At 41.6% G+C, this 22855-nt stretch overlaps 1 protein-coding gene across 1 annotated transcript in view; it reads left to right on the top strand.

Annotated features, from left to right (window-relative positions):
• The window catches only part of jbug (filamin-type immunoglobulin domains fbug), a 355562-nt gene that overhangs the window by 168385 nt on the left and 164322 nt on the right, over positions 1–22855 (top strand). Inside the window, exon 15 of the mRNA XM_080267010.1 lies at positions 3259–3438. Within this exon, the coding sequence (XP_080123136.1) occupies positions 3259–3438 (180 nt within the window). The remainder of the gene's footprint in view (positions 1–3258; positions 3439–22855) is intronic.

Below are 22855 nucleotides of genomic sequence, written 5' to 3'. Positions count from 1 at the left end.
GATACAGTACCAGAAACACACATAGGCTTGGTTGGGTTAATTGACTGTGATGAAAGGAGTACAGGAAGGAAAAAGAAACTTGTACCACAGGGAGACTTGAGATAGGTTCCAAGGATAGGGGATGGAGAGTTAGTGGTCTCCATCTCCTGAGATAACTCCTTGAGCAGGGCCTCAACGAATCCTCAAAGCCATCAGTTACACACACTGCATCATCATTGTTAGCAGAAACTAGCTCGGGTGCATCATGACGATGTCTTTTATCCAAAAAAAGCACCATAACAGCAGGAGTGCAGATTTTCATCTCGCAGTGATAACAAAAACCTCTATAACTAAGTGTTCTGTAACCAAGAGATCACTGTATACATGCACTACAGAAGGCTGTAGTCATTTTTATGAATCAGTTACAGTATAGCATTCAGTGATCACATACAGCTCACTAAAGAACATAACACAGAAATGATAAACAAGCTTCTTAAGATTTTATGTACAGTACATGCCATGCCTGCTATTACTACCTTGGCATGGTAGCAAATAAAAGCATGGTGTTATCCATGACTGACTTTTGGGGGATGTTTTAAAAGGAAAGGAATATTTCTAGTACCTCTATCCAGACCACCTTGCAAGATGTAGTTGGAGTCTGGGGACATACTGCCATCTCCAATGCCAATACTGTACTGTGTATGCAGTAGACTGTTTTAAGGTTTCATAAGAAATTGTTTGTTTCATACTATTCTGTTTGTTTTGGCACTCATGTTGCAGAGATCAGGTGGTTAAAATAATTTTGAACATGTATATCAGTAGCATCCAATAAACTACCTGTACTGATACCTGAACAGTGTCACTGTGAAATCTGTTGTCATCAGTATCATCATCATCCTATCAGTTTTCTCCCCCTCACACAAGGAAGGGAGAAATTGAATGAGACTGATTGATTCCTTGAAACAGATCACAAGAAAAAAGGATCCCAGTGTTGAACCTTCCCCCCTCTCTCCACCTGTGCCGTTGGAGGTATAAGGCTGCTTTGGCGTGATGTTGCCATATCTCTATGGCAGTGAAGTCCTTAGAAGGAGGATTTGCAGGCCATTCTGTTATCCCCACCCATTTAAGTGCTTTTTGTAACACTCAGAGATTCTTGGGTACCAGTCCTCTTTCAGCAATTTGATTGGGCAGATTATAGTATTATTCATGTTATTTTTTTTATTATTATTATTTTTTTAACCCCTAAAACGCGGATCGTCGCGTTTGCAACGCTCTGCCATAAGGGCAGGACGGCGGGTCGTCGCGTTTGGGATTTTAGTAAATTTTGAATAACCGCGGGCAAGCAGGCTCCAGCTGGTATTGTCTATCAGTACCACCATCCTCTAGCTACAACTAGCATACTTTACCTTTGTACTACTGACCTCAGTTGTTGCCAAATATCGCGTTTTCCCCCCGTCCCCCCCCCCCACCACGGCCCGGCCAGCCTGGCTGTGATACATGGCAGCGCTCTGAGCGCTCAGAACTGTAAATCTGCGATCTCCTCTCACAAGCAGTTTATGCTACTAGGAAACGCTTGTTTCCCCAGTTGTAACACTAGCTTTTTTTCTCATGGTTTGCCTCTGTTTAGCATCAGTTTACTGCAGGCTTTCAAAGTGAGATTATGGCGAGTTCTAGCTCTTCCCAGTCAGTGCAAGCGGCCGACAGGAACGAGAATAAAGTGGCGGACGTAAGGCAGAATAAAAAGCGCTCCGTGGTGATCTTTTGGGAAGTAATATGATTGAAAATAATGTAGTATACATGTTTTTAGCTGTGAAAATGGAAATGTTTGTTGAGTGACGGGAAGACCGCTGCCACAGTGCATGTCGGCCGTACGCTCCGTTGATTTTAGCCTTATTTTCAGTGCTTATTGTACAAATACGGATTCCTAACTACCTTTACGTTGTAGTATAAAGTTTACTGTGACAGAATGAGGCTGTGGTAGAGGGGAAACCGGGTTGCTGGAGGTGTGAAAGTGAAGATTTGGTTACCCAACTTTGCAAGTCTCCACAAGTCCTTGGGTAGTCCACGAAGGCTCAACACCTGTCTCTGGAGAAAGCTGAATGTAAGTACTATCTGCCATACCAAGTATAATGTTCTAGGGTTAATCTCTGATTTTTGGCGAATATTTTCCTACAGGTACTCAGACCGCGATACAACCCCGCCACTCGGGGGGGATCGACTGTAAACAGCCGCGTTTTAGGGGTTAATGAGTTTCAACTAGATTCCATGCAGTACTTCATCCAAGTGATGATTGTTTTAGCAAAGAAGGTGGCTTGTGCCAGTAAAAGGCTCAGCTTTGAAATATGGACACTAATGAACCTTTAAGGTGAGTATTGATGCTGCAGCATGTCAGCTTGATGGGTAATATACCAGTGACTTCTCTGTAAAGTTGCTAAAAATTTTTAAGCCATGAATTGAAGCTTAGAATGCATGCATTAGTGTTGTGCATTTTTGCTCACTTAACTCTATATGGAACAGCTATTGTTTGTTATCAAACTTTTAGGTTTGTTATGTGAGGTACACTGTTTCATTTGCCTGTTGTTTTCCTCTTCCATCCAGTTTCCTACACCTTTGATTGCCAGGTTTTAATTAAGTTCAGGTGATTGCAGAATTTTATATTGCGAATGTTTTTTTTTTTTTATAAAGTGTAAGGTTATTTCTGACTCCTTTACTGCACAATTTTTAAAGGATCATTCAAAGTTATATTTGTGCTTTGTAAGAAATTGCAGGTGAAGGATAACGAGCAGTCTAATTGTATGATAATATGATACTACAGTACAGTGTTATGTGTATGCAAATCAGAGTTTTATCTGGCTGGTATGAATGCAGCATGCAGAATTAGTGCTTTTATTGTTTGGGTGCATGTTGAGCTAGTTTGTATGCATATTGTTTTTGAGCATAAGTTTACTGTATTATTTTCATTTGTGCATTTACTAGATTGCCATAGTTATCAACTGGTCAGTGAACTTGATTTATTACTGTATGGTCTGTATACATTCACTTGAAATTCCTCCAGCATAAGCTGTAGTAATGTAGCTTTGATAGTGATCTTGTGTGTGTGTGTGTGTGTGTGTGTGTGTGTGTGTGTGTGTGTGTGTGTAGGTTACTACAGTATTTTTATTATGACTTCCAAATTATAGCTCTTGCATTTTTGTATAACTTTTAGGTGCTGTTTAGTATAGTATTTTATGTATTTCATTTTCCCTTTAAATGAATTGAAGTATGGTTGTGTCCAAGCAGATGACAGCTCTGATGGGGATGCATCTGTAGATGAATCACCAAGCCCTCACCACTACCACACCCTGGATCAGCGATCAGCCCTTCTCAGTAGTGATGACCGCCTGGCCACATCCTCGTCCAGCCATCAAACCACCACCACAACTGTCAGGAGGACAGAGGAGAAATTCACCACATCAGGAGGTAAGACAGTAGCTTGCTGTGGACTTGATGTACATGTACAGTACCCACACAGAACCAAACCTGGATTTAATTGTTCAATGGTGGTTAGCCCATGGTTTGGTTAGATCTAGTGGTGTTCAGATCTTATTTAAACAATGAATTTATACTAAAGTTTTACTGGATTTATGGCGAACCTCAAGCCAATGGTCAGATGGTGATCAGACCATGGTTTGGTTAGATTTAACAGTGTGCAGACATTATGTAAACCATGATTTTTTTTTTTTTCTTGAACAAACCTTAAGCTAATGATTGGATTGTTGTTATTCCATGGTATGGTTAAATTTAGCATTGTACAGGTGTTACATAAATGATAACTTTATACCAGAGTTTTGTAGACTTGGGCAAAACTAAGGACTGGGTTACCTTGTGTTATAAACCTTAGATAATATATGAGTAAATACATGCATGCTTTAGCCAGTATGATTCATAATACAGTACAACCTCACTATAACAGACTAATTGGGACTCAAGCCAGTCTGAAAAAGCGAAAGTTCAATGAAAGCGACGTCTGGACTTCCCCCTGCTAACCCAGACTTTTTCCAATATATCAGATATTAGTCCGGATAGCACCAACGGTTTTTCACCGTGGCATCACCAGTTGTTGCCACTACCATTGCAGTACTGTACTGTATTATGCATTCACTACAATAAGCAAATGGTTTAATATATACTGTATATGATAATACTGTTCTCTACCCTGATAAGCGCATCTCATATTCACCTTATTTTGGTGAACATAGCTGAAGCGGTCCATTAGTTGGGTCTGAGCAGTAGAGATGATTGTACTGGAGAGCTAGGTGATGCACTTATTTAACTTAAAGGCACTTATACTAAACCAGTACTGTACTGTAATGTAATTTAAGCCATACAATCAGAACTTAATTTTGAAACTTAAATTTTACTGTACAGTACTATACTGTACACTTATAACTAAAGCTGTTCCACTAATGTTACCTCGTAAAATTAATGTAGACCACTTTTCTCATTTTTAGCACATAGAGAATACTTTATTGTTACAATTTAATTTTAAACACATTTCAAATACTGTACTGTACTGTACTGTATTCTTTATACACCCTATTACGTACGATCTTACAAACAGTGTGGACCGCTATTGGCTTTATTGGACTTTTCCCTATACATAAGAATTTAGTCTGGTCGGCTCCTCGAGTCCAATAAAAGCGAATTCTGGTATACTGAAGTGTGTTATATCAAGGTTTTACTGTATTTTGTTTCCATTGCTCTTGGCTGTCTTTTTTTTTTTCTTCATCTTCTTTCTAATGAGAATCAGTCAACCCCTAGGTTAAAAAGCTAACTTAATTAGCTCATTCTGGCCACTGAGCAAATATTACTATTATTTGGTAACTGATAAAAGTAAAGAATGGAAATTGTAGCTTAAAAAACATTAATAATGATAGGTTACTATAGTACGTTGTTTTACATTGAAAGAGCTGCTAGATAAATAGATTGCAGTATTTATGTAAGGTGCAAGTCCATCATCAGCACTGAATATGCACACTCTTAGTAGTACTAGTAGTAGTTGTTCCCTAGGCAGTTTGGCCGAACAGCCCCTGGTCCCTAAGGAAGGCCATGACCGAGACCAGGCTTTCCCACAGAGCTCTCAAGGAGTGTATGTTATGTTGTTAATGCAGGTGATTGTGTGCAATGCAGGCTTCCATAATGTGCTTAATAGTATGGGGTGCTATGTTGCATCCTGGACAGGCATCAGTGACAGAGTGATCCAGCCTCTTCTGATAACTCAAGAGGGGTGGATGATGTCCACATGTCAGCCTGGCCAGGTGGATCCTGTCCTCACGAGGGAGATAGGATTCAGAAGGGTGAATATAAGGAGGCCGTGCATGCAGCTTTGTGTTGTCTTTAAGTGACTGAATGGAGCGGCAAGTGATTTGAGTATGGATATGCTTCTGGAAGCTGGTTTGAGGTGGACGAGGGAGGAGATATGACAGTATTTGTGTATGATATTGTATGCTGGGTGTTGTTTTGATGTTCCTTGGTGTGTGTGGATGTGCTACAATGTATAGTGGATGGTGTGGGTTTGTGAAGGCTGCAGCTAGAATTTGGGTGCCTTTCATATCTAGATGATCCTTGACTTTGACAACTTTGGTTGCTGGGTATAGGTGATCTGTGGGTGTAGTAGCTGTGCAGCCTGTGATTATTTTTAGGGCCTTGTTCTGTATGGTCTGTAGAGGGTTGTAATGTGTTTTATTGAGGTTAGAAGCCCAAGCAGGGCTTGCATAATTCATCACTGAACATATATAATGTTTGCATACTGTGGTGATAGTTTCTTTGTTGTGTCCAGATGTTGTATGGGCAAAGGACCTTAAGGCATTGAGTCTTGGTGTTAATTTATCTTTAATGTTTGTGATGTGTTGTTTAAATGACATTGATGTCTTTTATGTTACAGCAAGGATTTTGTGTGTGTGTGTGTGTGTGTGTGTGTGTGTGTGTGTGTGTGTGTGTGTGTGTGTGTGTGTGTGTGTGTGTGTGTGTTTGTAGAGGAGTGTTGTTTATGGTGAGGTATGGAATGTGACTGTGTTCTGCTGTCCAGTTTGTGAAAAGGGTCACTGTAGAATTGGCTGGGGCTATTTTGAGCCTGTTTGTAGTGAACCATTCATGTAGTGTGTCGAGGTAAGGCTGGAGGATGTGTGCGGCTGTGTTTGCATTTTGGTATGTACATGTGTTATGTTGTCCACATAGGAAGCTATGTGTACAATAAGACCTCTCTGTAACGAACCAATTTGAGGCTCAAGCCATTCTGAAAAATGCAAAATTCTGATAAAAGCGACATCCGGACTTCCCCCTGCTAATCCGGATTTTTTCCAATATATCAGACTTTAGTCCGGATCGTGCGAACAGTTTTTAGACTGTTTTGACTACCATTGCTGTACTGTACTGTGCTATAACTTCACTACACTAACCACATGATATAATATATATAATAATATTGTACTTTACCCTGATAATATGTCTTTTATTTACCTTATTGTGGTGAACATAGCTGAAGTGGTCAGGCAGTCCGAACTGCTTCTGGTTTTATCGGACGTTTTCCGATATATAGGAATTCAGTCCGGTGGCACCTCAATTCTGATAAAAGCAAATTCTGGTCTTTTGAAATCCGTTATATTGAGGTTTTACTGTATTTGTGGTGTCTGGAGTGTGGGTATGTTGTACATGTATAGGTTAAAGAGAGTAGGGGACAAAACAGATCCTTGAGAGATGCCATTTGTGAAGTTTCTGATGTTCGATAACTGACCGGCAAATATTACATGTGCACATCTGCCTGCTAAATAGTTTGCCAGCCATCTTTTTGTGTTATTGTGCATGTTTATGTTGAATATTTTGTTTGTGAGCTTGTGGCAGGGGATGAACTCAAATGCTTTGCTAATGTCTAGTGTGAGTAGGAGTGTTCTGTGTGGTGGCCTGACTGAATTGATGCTATCAAAAACTCTCTGTGTAAGGTCTGTAAGAAGAGTGTTTGTGGAGTGTAGTGGCCTAAAACCTTGTTATGATGGGGCTATGGGGGTGTGAGGTGTAACTAGTTGTAATACCAGTCGTTCAGTGGCTTTGGAGGGGGTGCAGAGGAGTGTGATGGGGTGGTGTGAGGAAGGTAACATGGAGTCTTTGTTGGGTTTGGGGATGGTGATGATTGTGCCATGCTTTCAGATGTTGGGTATTATGTTGTTTGTGTAGCTGGAGTTTGATATGTTGGTGAGTGCTTGTATGTTTTGTAGTCCAAGGTGTTTAAGGTGTATGTTGCTTATGTTGTCTGGTCCACAAGCAGATGAGTGCTTAAGGCTGCTAATGATGTGCTTCTTCTGGTTGTAAGTGAAGGGTGTGAAGTCTGGGTCTGTGGAGAACTGTCTCTTGCGTTGGATGACACGTTGGTCGTTGTGATCGGGGTTTAGGTGGCTGACGTGAAAAGTGATTGATGAGAGTGTTTGCTTGTTGTTTGTTTGAGGGTATGGTGTCTGTTATTGTGATGGCAGCTTGTGACTGTGTAGTGTTGCTGTTGGAGAGTGTGATGCTATTTTGTGTTTTGTGGAGTTTGCTGGTGTTTGTGTTGTGATCAAGTGTTTGAAGATAATTATTCCAATTTAGTCTTTGCTGTTCTGATATTTTATTGTTTATTTGAGTGTTGAGTTCTTGTATTTGTTCTATGGTGTCTTGTGTATGGGTAATTGGGGAGTGTCATAGTGTGTCCCATTGACTGATGAGGTCTTGAATTTCTGGTGTGAAGTTAGGGTTGTGTGTCTTTCTGTTGGCTCTAGGGATGTTTTTTGTCTGCATTTTGAATAATTGTATTGAAAGTGTACACAGCAGTGTTGATGTTTGTGATGGATGTACTGTTTAATGTTTCAGAGTGCTGTTCCATTTCAGTTGTGAAGGCCTCCTAGGTGGCTATCTTATAATTTGCTGGGGTGATTCTGGTTTTGGTAGTGATGATGTTTGGGAGGTGGTCAGAGCCAAGGGTTTTGACCTCTCTCCAGGATGTTGTGGGGGTGAGGTTTGGGGAGCAAAAGGTGAAGTCTGGGGATGATGGGAGGAAGAGGGCTTGGTGTTGGATATGGGTATGTTGATGGAGATTATTGAGTATGAATAGATTATCTGTTTGGGACTGTAGTACCTCTGTCTGTGTCAGGGTTGTTGACATGCCAGGCAGATTCCTTGGCATTGAAATCACCACCCAGGATAATGTTGGGTATGTAAGCGATGTGGTGTATTTGTAGAGTAATTGTGTGGTGCTGTGGGGGATGATTGGGGGGGAATGTATGTATTGGTGATTTTTTTGTGATTTGTTACCAATGCATATTTTAATTGATTGTACTGGGTGCAAGGATTGTATGGGTGAGGATGAAAGTAGGTATACAAGCTTCGGCGATTCTGTGCCTATGCTCCGACAGAGGACCGAGTGGCAAGAGTGAAAGATGAGTTTTGGGCAAGCGTAGAAGCAGGTATGGACAAGTTTGAGAGGAGTGTGAGAGTGTTTTTGATTGGAGACATGAATGGCAAAGTTGGGAATGTATGAGTGGATGGAGTGGTAGGTCAGTGGGGTGTGCCAACTGGGAATGGTAGTGCTTTGGTGGACATCTTTACTGGTAAGGGGTTGGCAATAGCCAACACCTTCTTTCGGCATGAGGTGATATACAGGTATACGTGGAGAGTCATGAGGAGGATGGACGGTGAACTTGTTGAAAGAAAGGCAATGATAGATTATATGTGTGTGTGGATGAGCGAATGAGAAGACAAGTGTTGGATGCAAGAGTGTGGAGAGGGTCGGGGAATGGAATCTTGGACCATCACTCAAGTGATGGCCAAGGTAAGGCTGCAAAGAAAATGGGTGAAGAGATGAAGGGGAAGACAAGAAGAAACAGCCCCTGCGAGAAGAGTGGAGAAGTTGCAAGATAGTGAGAAAATGGAAGAGTATAAGAGCATAATGGAAGAAAGATTGGGAAGGTATGAGTTAGAGCAGATGGAAGGGATGGAAGACGTACATAAGATACTCACGGGACAGATAGGTGCAGCGTGTGAGGTGATTTGTGGAGTGACGAGGAGATGCAGGGGTGTGCAAGGGACAGCATGGTGGAATGATGAGGTGAAATGAGCTGTGGAGCAAAAGAAGAAGGCATATAGTGAATGGCTAGCAAGTTGAGGTAGGGGAGAAGATGAGAGAGAAGAGAGAGGTATATGTGAGCAAGAGAAGGGAGGTGAAGAGATTGGTGAAGGAGAGTAAGAAGAACGTTGGTGAAAAGTTTTTGTGAGGAATCTGAGTGTGAAATGGAGGGAGAGTAAGAAATTGTTTTGGAAGGAGGTAAAGAAAGACAGTGTGAAAGGGGAAATAGTGGGGCAGTGAAAGATGGGAATAATAGGTTGTTGGTGGCGAAGAGAGAGAAATTGAGGAGATGGAAGGAGCACTTTGAGGATTTTTCAATGTAGAGAGTGAGAACAGTGCGAGTATTAGTGGTTGGGGAATGGCTGGGAGAAGAAGAGATGAGGGAGGAAGAGATCAGCAGGGCAGAAGTAGTGGAAGCAATGAAGATGATCAAGATGGGAAAGGCCCCAGGAATTGATGGAGTGTGTGGTGAAATGCTGAAGTATGGGAGTGAGATTGTTGTGGAGTGGATATGGAAGTTATGTAGATTGACTTGGGAACAGGGAAGGGTTCCAGTGGACTGGAAATCAGGTATAATTGTTCTTTATACAAAGGAAAAGGGAAGAGAGAAGTATGTGGTAACCATAGTGGCATTTGCCTTCTTAGTGTGACTGGAAAAATATATGGTAGAATACTCATTGATAAGGGTAGGCATATAACAGAGGCTCTAGTTGGAAAAGATCAAGGGGGATTTAGGAAAGGAAAGGGTCTGTAGATCAGATAGTTGTTCTAAGATGTTTAGTGGAGAAGTATTTAGAGATGGGAAAGAAAGTGTATGCTGCTTTCATGGACTTGGAGAAAGCTTATGGCAGAATAGATAGGCAAGGTATGTGGAAGGTACAGTAAAAGTCCAATTCTTCGGCATCCAATTCCCCGGCAAATCTGACATTTCGGCAGTTTTGAGAAATAGTCCCATTTACGAAAATCTCTGATCGTTCGGCAGATTTTCCGATTTTTTTCGTCAGTCTTGAAATTCTCCATGAGGACCCTCTACTGCTGGGGACTTCTTCCAGCAGTAGCAGAGTCCAATCAACCCCTTCTATTGTACATATGTAATTAAGGAACCTACTGTAAGTTTAGGTAAGTGCATGTGAACTTGTAGGCCTACTGTACCATTACATTTATATACAGTATGTTCACTAATTTCTTTATTTTTCATATTCATGTATAGTACTGTATTCATTACAGTATTGTACAGTATCAAACAGTATACAGTACTCTCTCCAAGCACATTTGTAATGATATGAGTAGTGATGATAGTGTTCACCGAAACATATAAGGTATTGAGAGGGTAGGGTTTTTGATAATTCGGCAATTTTGATTTTTCGGCACTAGCCTGGTCCCATAGATGCCGAAAAATAGGACTTCTACTGTATTAAGAATATGTGGAGTGGAGGGAAATTGTTGAGTGCTGTGAAGAGTATGTATGAAGGAGCTAGGGCTATGATGTGAGTGGATGGTGAGCTGAGTGAGTTCTTTGATCTAAATGTGGGACTGCAACAGGGTTGTGTGATGTCCCCATGGCTGTTTTAATATATTGATGGATGGGGTTGTGAAGGAGGTGCAAATGTAGGGCAGTGGATGTGGGGGTGGCTCTAATGAATGAGGGTGAGGTGTGGATAATTCCGATGTTGCTGTTTGCTGATGATACAGTATTGGTGACTGAAGATGAATGGGAGTTGCAAGATTTGGTGAATGAATTTGGGACAGTATGTAGGAAGAGGAATCTGAAAGTGAATGTAAACAAGAGTAAAGTTATGGTGTTTGAGAGGAATGAAGTCACAGGATGCACTGTGAGGTTGGATGGTGATGATATGGAGAATGTGAGTGTATTCAAGTACTTGGGTAGTGTGATGAGTAAGGATGGAACTTTTGGAGATGAAGTGCTTGAAAGGGTACAGCAGGGAAGGAAAGTTGTTGGTTCACTGAAAGCAGTGATGAGAAATAGGGAGTGAGTATGGAAGTTAAGAAGTCACTGCATGATAGTATTGTGATCCCTACCCTGACGTTTGGAAGTGAGGCATCGACCTTGCTAGAAGGTAACAAGTCAAGACTGAGAACAGTGGAAATGAGTTACTTGAGAGGAGCATGTGGAGTGACATGGAGGGACAGGTTGATGAAAGAAGTGAAGGAACATTGTGGGGTGGATGTGGCTGTGGTTGAGAAAATTAGGAGAAATACACTGAGGTGGTTTGGACATGTGGAAAGAATGGAGAATGAAAGACTGACTAAGAGGGTGTATGTGGGTGAAGTGGAGGGAGGGAGAGGGAGGGGAAGACCGAGGATGAGGTGGAGGGATGGAGTTGAGAGGTATATGAGGGAGGGGGGAGTGAGTTGGGAGGAGGGCAGTCAAATGGTGGGTGACAGCGACTTGGAGGTGTTTTGTCTGCGGCCACCCTTTGCGGGATTAGGACGTTGGGCTATACTGTAGATAGGTAGATATTATTTCTGTTGTGGTGTCATGGGGGGAGAAGTGATTTTGTGTGTGCGCTAGTATTTGAAAGGTTGATGGATCTGTGTACCAGGGCGATGAGTTCACTGCCACCGCCATCGACCCTGCCCTGTCTAATGGTGGTGAAATTATGGAAAGTAGGTATTTTTTGTGTTCTGTGTAGTTTTGTTTCTTGTAAGATGGAAATGTGTATGTTTTGTTGTATGATGAATTGTGTGAGTTCTTGTTTTTTGGTATTTATGCCATCTGTGTTTATTTGAAGAATGTTTATATTGTGTGTACGATGAGTGTTGGGTGCTGCAGCACAGGGGTGGGGGGGTAGATGGGGGTGTGGGTGGAGGGGAAGGGATAGGAGAAGGTTGTGATGTAGGTAAGGGTTGGGGTGAATCAGACTGGGGTGGAATGCGAGGGGTTGGGGGATTGGATGGTGTGGGAAGGATTGGTGGGTTAGGCTAAGGAGGTGTGGTGGAAGTAGGAGTGGGGTTGGTGGGGAGGTTAGTGGATGATGGGAAGGAGCATAAGAAGCAGGTCCAGGTGTTTGTATAATATTTTCTGGATGCAAGTGTTGTGCAGGTGTAATGGATTCAGTTCTTGCAGGAATTGCACTGAAATGAACCTTTTGTCTGTCTGCTCGAAGTGATGGGTTTTGAGCATGCTGGACACGTGCATTTGTTGGTAGGTCCTGGATTGCTTTCAGTGTCACTGGCTAGAAGAAGTCCTCGAGAAATGACCGCCATGGAGTCATTTCTCAGTGTGAAAAAAATGGTGGTGTTGTGTGTGTTGTGTTGAGAGATGTGGTACTTGCCTGGGCGACTGAAGCCACTCCCAGGTTCTCAGGCCCCGTGAGTGGCGGGGGAGGGAGGTTTACGGTGGTTTGTCCCCCATGCTGTCCTCCTCCTCTGCTTTGACAGCCTCTGTGGGGTGGATCCACGACAAAAATGCCACCGCCCTACACACCCTTGGTTTATAATATTGCTATCAACTTTGGCCACATCACTCAGTCTTGACAGTGCATTCTCCTGTCAGGTTCATCTGATAGTGTGATTGGAAGAGTGATGGAGTTGGGAAACTTGGTGGGGGGACATATGGCAGTTTAAGTCCTTGATTCCTTTATTTTTTATTTATTTATTTACTTCTTTTTTTGTGTAGATGCTATCAGGGGCACTCTAGCCTCAGGCTTTTGCACTCAGAAATGGGCAAAATTCAGAGTGGCAGTTTGAGAAAATTGAAATTTGGTTTGTAACCAAGTTTGTTGCAAGGTAGATCCTGGTTAGTGACTAACGGTTCGTTAATGTTGCACTAAAACAAGTGTACACATTTTAATGTTCACTGAAAACCATAGACCAGTGTTAGCCTTAGTTTACTGGCAACATTAATCCAGCTCCAAGACAATACTTTTTGCTATGAAGATAGGGTACGTTACAGGTTAGGGATATTTGAACAGTCGTCCAAAATATTACAGAATTTTCCATACAACACAGTACATGTAAAAGAAAAGGCAGCAGAAAGAGCAACTCACAGATATTCTTGAAAGACTCCTAGAATCCAAGAAGAGGAAGGAACATCTTCCAGGAAAAATACATAGCAAATCACTATAAACAGAGAAAAACTAGCAAAATTATTAACTTAGCAACTTCCAGGATGGTGCACTTTGCAAAACGGGTTAATGTTCATAAATGTTTACTGGTTGCATATGAGCTAAACACTGCAATGGTTGCTGAGATGATGGATGTAACCAAGATAAGGTCACATGTGAATTCAGCATACAGGTATACCCCGAGATACGACACCCCTAGATGCGATACCCCAGCTTAGCGATGGGGGTAGAAATACCACCATATCCCGCCTAACAATGGCCAAACCCTGCTTTAACGATAGTTTTGATTCTTTTTTACCAATTTTGATGATATTATAGACTTAAATTTTGTGTCTAGGTTGATTTATAAAGTTTTTAGACTTAGATTAATGTGTTTTAGTCATAGGTGGGGTGAACAGTGTCATTTTGGGGTACAGTTTACTGAGTTTGATTTTTTCCAGACTCATTTTTGATGATTTTCAGAATTTATTTTTGGGTTTAGGTGAGTCATAAACTGCTTTTAGGCTTAGTTTAGTTTGTTTTAAGGCTATTTGGAGGTTTAGGTTAGCTAGAAACTTGTTTTTGGACCCATTTTGGAGAGTTTAGGACGTGGTTAGGGGGAAACCCAAGGCTCAAAAACGCATCCCTATACTTTGCATGTTAAATCTGCCCCACCTGGCGATGGGTTTTTACTTAACCAATTACATCGTTAACCTGGGGTATACCTGTAGTGCCTTCCAATTGGTGTTTAAAGGCCAAAGTTCTCTCTCTGTTGAGAGAATCTAGTCATTCAAGGCCATGAGGCATGAGCTATAGCCATAAGACACTACATTTTGATGGAACTTTTAAAATTTCAGTCCATCCATCCATCCATCCTTCATCCAGTGCTATGTTGCCCCATGAGGAGTGTAGGAACCCGGGGCTAGGCAGTTTGGTCCTGGCATTTAAGATGAGAGTGACCAGCCTCACTCATCCCTGGGTGGTATTACTTGAGCAATAAACCCCAACCATCTCTTGGATGTAAACCTTCACCGGCTTAATCCGATTGAAGTGCCGCAATTACCCACTAAACCACCAGGCGCCAAAATTTGGTTATATAGTTACCACCCAGTGTAGTAAATGGTTTCCTGGTGTACAGCAAACCATTTAGCTTGTCACTCAGTGTAGAGTCACCCATAAGCAGAAGGAACTGGAAAGAATTAAGGAAAGAAAGACAAAAGAGGGAGTGTAAAGGCACCCATAGGCAGAAGGATGAGGAAAGAATGAAGTAAAGAAAGACAGAAGAGGAAGGAACGAAAGGAGGGAGGAGAGGAAAGGGCAAACAGCCGAGAGGAGCATTACATCAAGTGAGTGGATGGTGGGCATCATAATATCAAAAAATTTTCCATACTGTAAATGAAGGGAAAATGATAATCAGCTTAACAGGTAAAAAAAGTTAAGTACAGTAGTTTCACTGTAACTTGCTGTGGTTTATTTCCTGAACACTGAGGAAAAGGGCTGTCTGTCACTCACACCCAGACATAGAAAATTGACCTTCCCTCAAATAATTTTTGATCTTTTAGAAATATAAAGCAGTGAAAAAGAAGCAAGAAAAACATGTATTGTCCTTTCAGGTATTGGCAAGCAAGCAAGTACAGTACTCCCCCACCTAACGAATGGATTAGGTTCCTGGAAAACCGTTCGTTACGTGAATTTTTGTTGCACAAGCCCATTATAACATGGGTTCAATGGGGTTTGGTTCCAGACTTCCGATTTCTGCCCCCTCATCCACTAGTATTCACCCTTCTTTGCTCATTATGAATAAATGTTTGTGTATCTGATGATTCCATGACCTATATTTTACAACTGTTGTACATACAGTACATCTACTTTCTACAAATACATATGGCATGCAAGTGAAGAATAAAATGTTTAAGGTATGCAAGTGGGGAATAAAACATTTAGATACAGCCACACTTAAACTTTTTTACTTGCCTTAAGTTTACATTAACAGTTCAGTATTACAGTGAACACACACACACACACATTACATTAGAAACCAATGCATTCCACAGGCTGAGGTGAATTGGGGGCTTCTGTAGATTCAGGGATGCATGGGTTGATACCATTCGTAGATGGTAGGGGAGAGGCAGGGATGACGGCGCATGCTGCTGCTGCATACATGACGATACCAGACGTAGGAGTGATTGCCTTGGCTGCTTGTTGGCTAGGGCTAGTTGCAGGTCATTTAGGCATGGTGTGTGGAAGCAATGCAGTAATGCACGTGTGAGCTTGGGAGAGCTAGAGCTGTTTTGTTTTGAATACAAGGCAGCAGACTGAATACAAGTATGAGCGTTGTGTCGCTAGAGGCACTGCTGTCAACAGCTGCTAGTCACTATGCGTACCTGGCTTCTCTGATGGATGGTACGGCTGATCTTTGGTAAAAAAATAATTAAACCAAGTCTAGGCATTCATTGTGCAAACGAAGGGTAGTAAACCACAATTTTCGTTAAACCAAATTTTCTTTGTGTGAGTGTTTGTTACGTGAAGGTTGCCTGTACAGTGATACCCCTATATATGATACCCCTAGATGCAATACCCCGGCTTAGTGATGGGAGTAGAAATACCACCATACCCCGCCTAACAATGGCCAAACCCCAGTTTAATGATGGGTTTTGATTTTTTAAACTGATTTTGATGATCTTTTAGAATAAAACTATGTGTTTAGGTTGATTTATAAACTGTTTTTAGACTTGGATTAATGTGTTTTAGCCGTAGGTGGGGTGAACATTGTCATTTTCAGTTACAGTTTATTAAGCTTGATTTTTTCCAGACTTATATTTGACAATTTTCAGATCTTATTTGTTGGTTTCAGTGAGTTATTTACAGGTGTTAGGCTTACAGCTGTTGGGCCATTTAGATTGGCTTTAAACTTGTTTTTGGGCTCATTAGGGTGGATTTTGGACTTGGTTTGGGGGGAAATCCAAGGCTGATAAACACATCCCATTACTTTATGTGTTGAAAGTACTCCGATATACGATACCCCACCTAACGATGGGGTTTTACCTAACCATATATATATATATATGTTTTTTTTTTATGCAAGGAAGAAGGAACCAAAGGCCAGAAGCCTGAAAACAGTTCCTTCCAAGGAAAAAACAAAAACAAAAAAACAAAAGGGAACCAAATTCAAGATCCATTCATTTCAAACTGCCTGGACACACTGAGTTTGAAAGACTGGAGATCATAGGAAGAAGGAAGTACAGACAGAGGGAGACAGTTCCAGAATTGACCTGTTGCATAAATGAAAGACTGGGAGTAATGGTTAACTCTTTAATTAGAGAGTTGGACTGAATAGGGATGAGAGTTTGTTGCTAGACAGGTGCTACGTGCCTGTCACAGAGGGGTATACCTGTATCTTAGGTCTCAGACACTCTGTGTTTCATTTTGTTTTTGGAATACAGAAATACAGTACTGTATTTAGTTAAGAATTATGTATTCCTACACAGCAGCAAACCTAAAAGCCATTGGTTGGATGGTGGTTGGCCAGTGGTTTGATTAGATTTAATGGATGGTAGATGTTATGTAAGCATTGAATTTATACCAGAGTTTTTGTGGACTTAGTGCAAACCTTAAGATGAAAGTTTAATAATGGCTGGATCATTGTTTAGTTAGATTTAATGGTGTGCAAACATTACTCAAACCAAGACTTTTTACTACAGTTTTTGTGGACTTGGGGCAAACCTTAAGCAAATGGATGGATTGTGGTTACCCCATGGTTTGGTTAAATTTACCAGTGTACAGATGTTACATAAACAATAAATTTATACCAAAGTTTTCTGGACATAGGCAAAACTTAGAATGAAGTTGGGATACTTTTTATGGTAAACCTATGAGTAAATATCTGCATGTTCTTTTCTTGTGGGCTTCATGCCAGCAAGATTGTTCCCTCCAAGAAAAAATAAGAACAAGGTAATAGAGAGTCAAATTCAAGTTCAGTTCATATCAAGATGCCTAGACACACTGTGTGAGGTCATGGGCAGTAGGAAGTGCAGACAGAGGAAGACAGTTCCAGAGTTGACCTGTTACATACCTAAAGGGCTAGGAGTAAGGATTACTCTTGCATTAGAGAGTTGGACAGAAAAGGGATGAGTGTTTCCTGCTAGATAGGTGCTAGTATCTGCTGTATTGGTGGAGGGATGGAAGCAGATAGTTCAGAAGAGCAGTGACCATTGAAGCAGCGATAGAAAAGAGATAAAAGATCCAAAAGTGCTGAAGATACAGAGATTGAAGAGAACCAGTAAGAGAAGGAGAGTTATTGAGATTAAAAGTTGGTGATCCACCTTGTTGAGAAGAGCTATATTTGGGGAGCCTCCCCCCACATGAGAGTTGTACTCTTCACAGGGGTGAATAAAACCCCTGTACAGTATAAGGACAAGAACTGTGCAGGGGTAAAGAAGGTGCGTAATCAGCTCAGCACAGCAAATCTCTTGGAAGCAGATTTTACAAGAGAGGTAATATGATCTTTCCAAGATAAATCCCGAAAAATGAAACGCCAAGTATGTTAAAAGATAATGGAATATTGAGTTGGATATTGTTGAAAATTTTTCCTTTGGAAGTTTTTTATAGGTTGAAAGATGTAAGAACTTGAGTTTTGATGCATTAGAAATAACAGTTACTTTTACCCCAGTCAGAGGTACGAGCCGAGTCAGACATTAAGTGTGCCATAGCCTCATCCCTTGTTACTGAAGTAACTGTTGAGATGGATGGTGCAGGAGGAGGATGGAAAGTGAGGGGTGTAGTCATCAGTGTATGAATGGATAGGAGTCATTGAAGAGTAGAAGGAAGTGAGCTGGTGATTGGACAGAACCCTGAGGAACACTACCATTGATAGCCCCAGGAGAAGATTGATGGCCATCTTCAACAGCAACTATAGATTGACCAGAAAGGAAGCTAGAGATGAAAGCACAGACAGAAGTACAGAGACTGTAATGACCAGAAAGGAAGCTAGAGATGAAAGCACAGACAGAAGGATAGAGACTGTTAGAGGGCAGTTTGAAGATTGAAGATTTATGTCAGACTCGATTGAAAGCCTTGGAAATGTCAGGTGCAGTGGCAAAACTTTTCTTAAAGCCCCAAAAGGAGGATGACCAGGAGTCTGAAAGGAAGATGAGATCATCATCAGTGGAGCATCCCTGGCAGAACCCATGCTGACAATCAGAAAGAAGGTTATGATAGGAAAGATGCTTGATTTTTTTTTTTTTTCTGAAATAGATAAAAAAAAAATTTAGAATATACAGGATGTTAAAGCAATTGGGTGATAGTTAGAGGACTGGGAATGGTCAGCCTTCTTTGGGACAGGCTGAATCAGGGCAAACTTTCAGCAAGAAGGAAAGTTATTGATAGGCAAAGATGAAAGAGTTTACCTAGGCAGGGTTTAAGCACAGAAGCACAGTTCTTGAGGACAACAGGAGGGACCCCATCAGGCCCATATGTCTTGTTAGTATTGAGGCCAGTGATGGCAGAAAATACATCAAATGAAGAAATTTAATGTCAGCCATGAGGAAGACAGAGGGGGGAAGTGATGGAGGAACAGTATTCGAATTGTCTAAGGTGGAATTGGAGCAGAGAGTTTGGGCAAAGAGTTCTACTTTATCAGTAGAAGAAACAGCTACAGATCCATCAGAGCAAAAAAGAGGAGGAAGGGATGATGAAGTAAAGTTGTTGGAAAGGTTTTTGGCAAGGTGCCAGAAGGAGCAGAAGAATTTGAGTCAGGGATTTCAGAGCATTTAGTACAAATGAAATTATTTTAAGCAGGGCAAAGGACAAACTTAGCACGATTGTGGGCAGAGATATGAATGAGATAAGATTCAGGGGTGGGTTCATTCTGTCATGGTTTGTAGTCCTTCTTGTTATGGGCAGCTTTAGAACAAGCATGAGTAAACCAAGGCATTTTTTTTTTTTTTTTTTTTTTTTTTTTTTCATTAGTCACAGGATAAAAAAAGGAATGTATGCTTCCATGGCTGAGAGAATACCAGTATGCCCAATGAAGTGGGATCATCCAGGCCTTCACAGTCTTGCCTCCATCTCACAGGCAAAAATAATAAGCACATATATTGTTTTATTTTTTCTTTTAAATGTGCTTCATCTGTAATTTTGCGAGTCATTCTTTTAACTACTATGTGAAAAAGAATGCTACCCTTGTCATGTGTATTTCCTCACACAGTATATTTCATTTATCCAGTTTCATTGTTTGCCATTCCTAAGCTGCATTAAATCCATTCATTAATTTCATCACATGCTCATGTACCATACAGCTCCTTTAACCTTCTTATCACACATATACAGTTCACCCTTTTCAACATACCATCCCATTTACTTACATTCTCTTAGCATTACCATACCATCTAAGCAAATCATCTTTTACCATTTTATTTGTAGAACTCCATGCTCCACATCTTTCATGAATCTCTCTGTTTTGTATTTTATCTAGTTAATACAGTCCACACATGTTCCCTAACAGTCCTATTCCATTGTCACTCATGACTCCTTCAGCTCATGCCATACCAGTTTCATACTCATTAGGCACTGAGAGCAATAACAACTTCATGCAGCTCTCTTACAGCTGTCATACTGTCTTCTGTTTCATATCAAGGTCTTCAGAATACAGCCAACCACCTTGCCTCTGGCATATTATGGAAATATGAAAGCATTGCAGTGCAGTTTCATGATCCATTGATGATCAGAGATGTCTGGATTTCTATCTATCTATCTATCTATTGCCAGACGCCTCAATCCCGTTTGGGGTGGCCACAAACAAATCGCCTCCAAGTCGCCCTGTCCCCCGCCATTTCACTGCCCTCCTCCCAACTCACACCCCCCTCTCTCATATACCTCTCCACCCCATCCCTCCATCTCATCCTCGGCCTCCCCCTCCCTCTTCCCCCCTCCACCTCACTCACATACACTCTCTTCGTCAATCTTTCACCCTCCATCCTCTCCACATGGCCAAACCACCTCAGTGTGTTCCTCATAACGCTTCCTATCACATCCACACCACAACGCTCCTTTATATCCTCATTCGTCAGCCTGTCTCTCCACGTGACTCCACAGGCTCCTCTTAAATAACTCATTTCCACTGCTCTCACTCTTGACTTGTGTCCTTCCAACAATGTCCAAGCTTCACTTCCGTATGTTAGAGTTGGTATCACAATACTGTCATGTAGTAACTTTTTCACTTCCATGCTCACTTCCCTGTTTCTTATCACTGCTTTGAAGGAACCAGCAACCTTTCTTCCCTGCTGTACCCTTTCAAGCACTTCACCCTCCAAACCTCCATCCTTACTCATCACACTACCCAAATACTTAAACGTACTCACATTTTCCAATTCCTCACCATCTAACCTCGCTGTACATTCACTAACTTCACCTCTCTCAAAGACCATCACTTTACTCTTCCCTACATTCACCTTTAGGTTCCGTTTCTTACACACTCTCTCAAACTCATCCACCAAGCCTTGCAGCTCCCCTTCGTCTTCACTCAACAACACAGTATCATCTGCAAACAACAGTATATACATGGAGTTTCCAAACACTATCCTCTCTCACCAGGGCCACTCCAACATCCACTACCCTACCTTGTACCTCTTTTATTACCCCATCCATGTACAGATTGAACAACCATGGAGACATGACACATCCTTGTTTCAAACCAACTTTCAAAGAGAAAAATTCACTTAGTTCACCATCCACACGCACTGCAGCCTTCGCACCATCGTACATACTCTTCACAGCATTCAGCAACTTCCCATCTACTCCATATATTCTTAACACTTTCCACAATCCTTGTCTATCCACCCTGTCATATGCTTTCTCCAAATCCATGAAAGCTGCATACAACTTCTTTCCCTTCTCTAGAAACTTTTCCACTAAAGATCTAAGAATGAATATCTGATCTACACAACCTCTTCCCCTTCCTAAAGCCTCCTGTTCTTCTCCAACTAATTTCTCTGTTCTTTCTCTAACTCTGTCTATAAGTATCCTACCATACACTTTTCCTATTATACTAAGAAGACAAATGCCCCTATGATTACCACACACTTCTTTTTCCCCTTTTCCTTTGTACAAGGGAATAATTATACCTGACTTCCAATCCTCCGGGACTCTACCTTCCTCCCAGGCCAATCTGCACATCTTCCACATCCATTCTACTACTATCTCTCCCCCATGCTTCAGCATTTCACCACACACTCCATCAATTCCTGGGGCTTTCCCCGATTTAACTTTCTTCATTGCTTCCACAACTTCTATCCTACTGATTTCTTCCTGTCTTCTCACCTCCCTCCTTCTCCCAGCCATTCCCCAGCCACTTATACTTGCATTACTTCCATCCTCTACGTTCAACAATTCCTTAAAGTGTTCTCTCCATCTGCTCACTTTTTCTCCCTTCTCCACTAGTAATCTACCATTTTTATCTTTCACTCCCCTGCTAACTTCACTTCCACCCTGTCTTACTCTTTTTCACTTCTCTCCAGAACATTTTCTTACAGTCCCTCCACTTTACACTCAAATTCCTTCCAAATTCCTCATCCACTCTCTTCTTACTCTCTCTTACTAATCTTTTCACCTCTCTCTTCCTTTCCACATATAACTCTCTCTTCCGCCTCTCAACTTCTTCCATGCCCCTATTTCTCACCCATTCATTGTATGCTTTCTTCTTTTGTGCCACAGCCTGTTTCACCTCTTCAGTCCACCACGCTGTTCCTTGTAACCCCCTCCGCCTTCTCTTCCTTCCACACACCACATCACATGCTGCACATATTTCTTCTGTAAATATCTTACACACACCTTCCACGTCTCCCATCTGCTCCAATTCATATTTGCCCAATCGTTCCTCCACTTCTCTCTTATACTCTGCCTTTTTCTCATCCTCTTGTAACCTTTCCACTCTCCTTGCAACTACTCCTTCCTCTCGTCTTTCCCTTCTTCTATTCCTCCATCTCACTTGCATCCTAATTCTGGCCACCACCAAGTAGTGGTCAGAAAGTCCACTCCCCCAACCTCTATACACTCTTGCATCCTTTACACATCTTCGCATCCTTTCATCCACACACACATAATCAATCATTGCCTTCCTTTCATTCAGTTCACCACCCACCCTTCTCATCACTCGCCATGTATACCTGTGGATCATTTTATGCCTGAAGAGGGTATTGGCTATCACCAACCCCCTCCCAGCACAAATGTCCACTAACGCACTCCCATTCTCATCTATCTCAGCAGGCACACCCCACTCACCAACTATTCCATCCACCTTCACATTACCAACTTTACCATTCATATCACCAATCAAAAACACTCTCTCATTCCTTCCAAACTTTTCCATGCACATTTCCACATTTGTCCAGAACTCTTCTCTCACTCTTCTAGCACGATCTTGCGTTGGCGCATACACACACACAATCGCCCACATTTGTATTCCAACTTTCAACTTTACCCACACAATCCTTGACCCAACTGATCCATACTGTCTTATGCTCTTCTTCCATCTTTTACTCACAACTATACACACTCCTTCCTTTGCCCTCTCATTCTCATCTACTCCTGCACATATACCCCATCCATACTCCCATTCTCTCACACTTTCTCCTCTCCATTTTGTTTCAGTTATTCCACATACATCCACTTTCGCACCCTCAAG

This window comes from Coenobita brevimanus, chromosome 23 (assembly GCF_032717465.1).
Source record: "Coenobita brevimanus isolate Jiangsu-jjx chromosome 23, ASM3271746v2, whole genome shotgun sequence".
Lineage (NCBI taxonomy): Eukaryota > Metazoa > Arthropoda > Malacostraca > Decapoda > Coenobitidae > Coenobita > Coenobita brevimanus.
The sequence above is the reverse complement of the archived record's forward strand: the minus strand, read 5'-3'. Positions and strand labels throughout refer to the sequence as shown.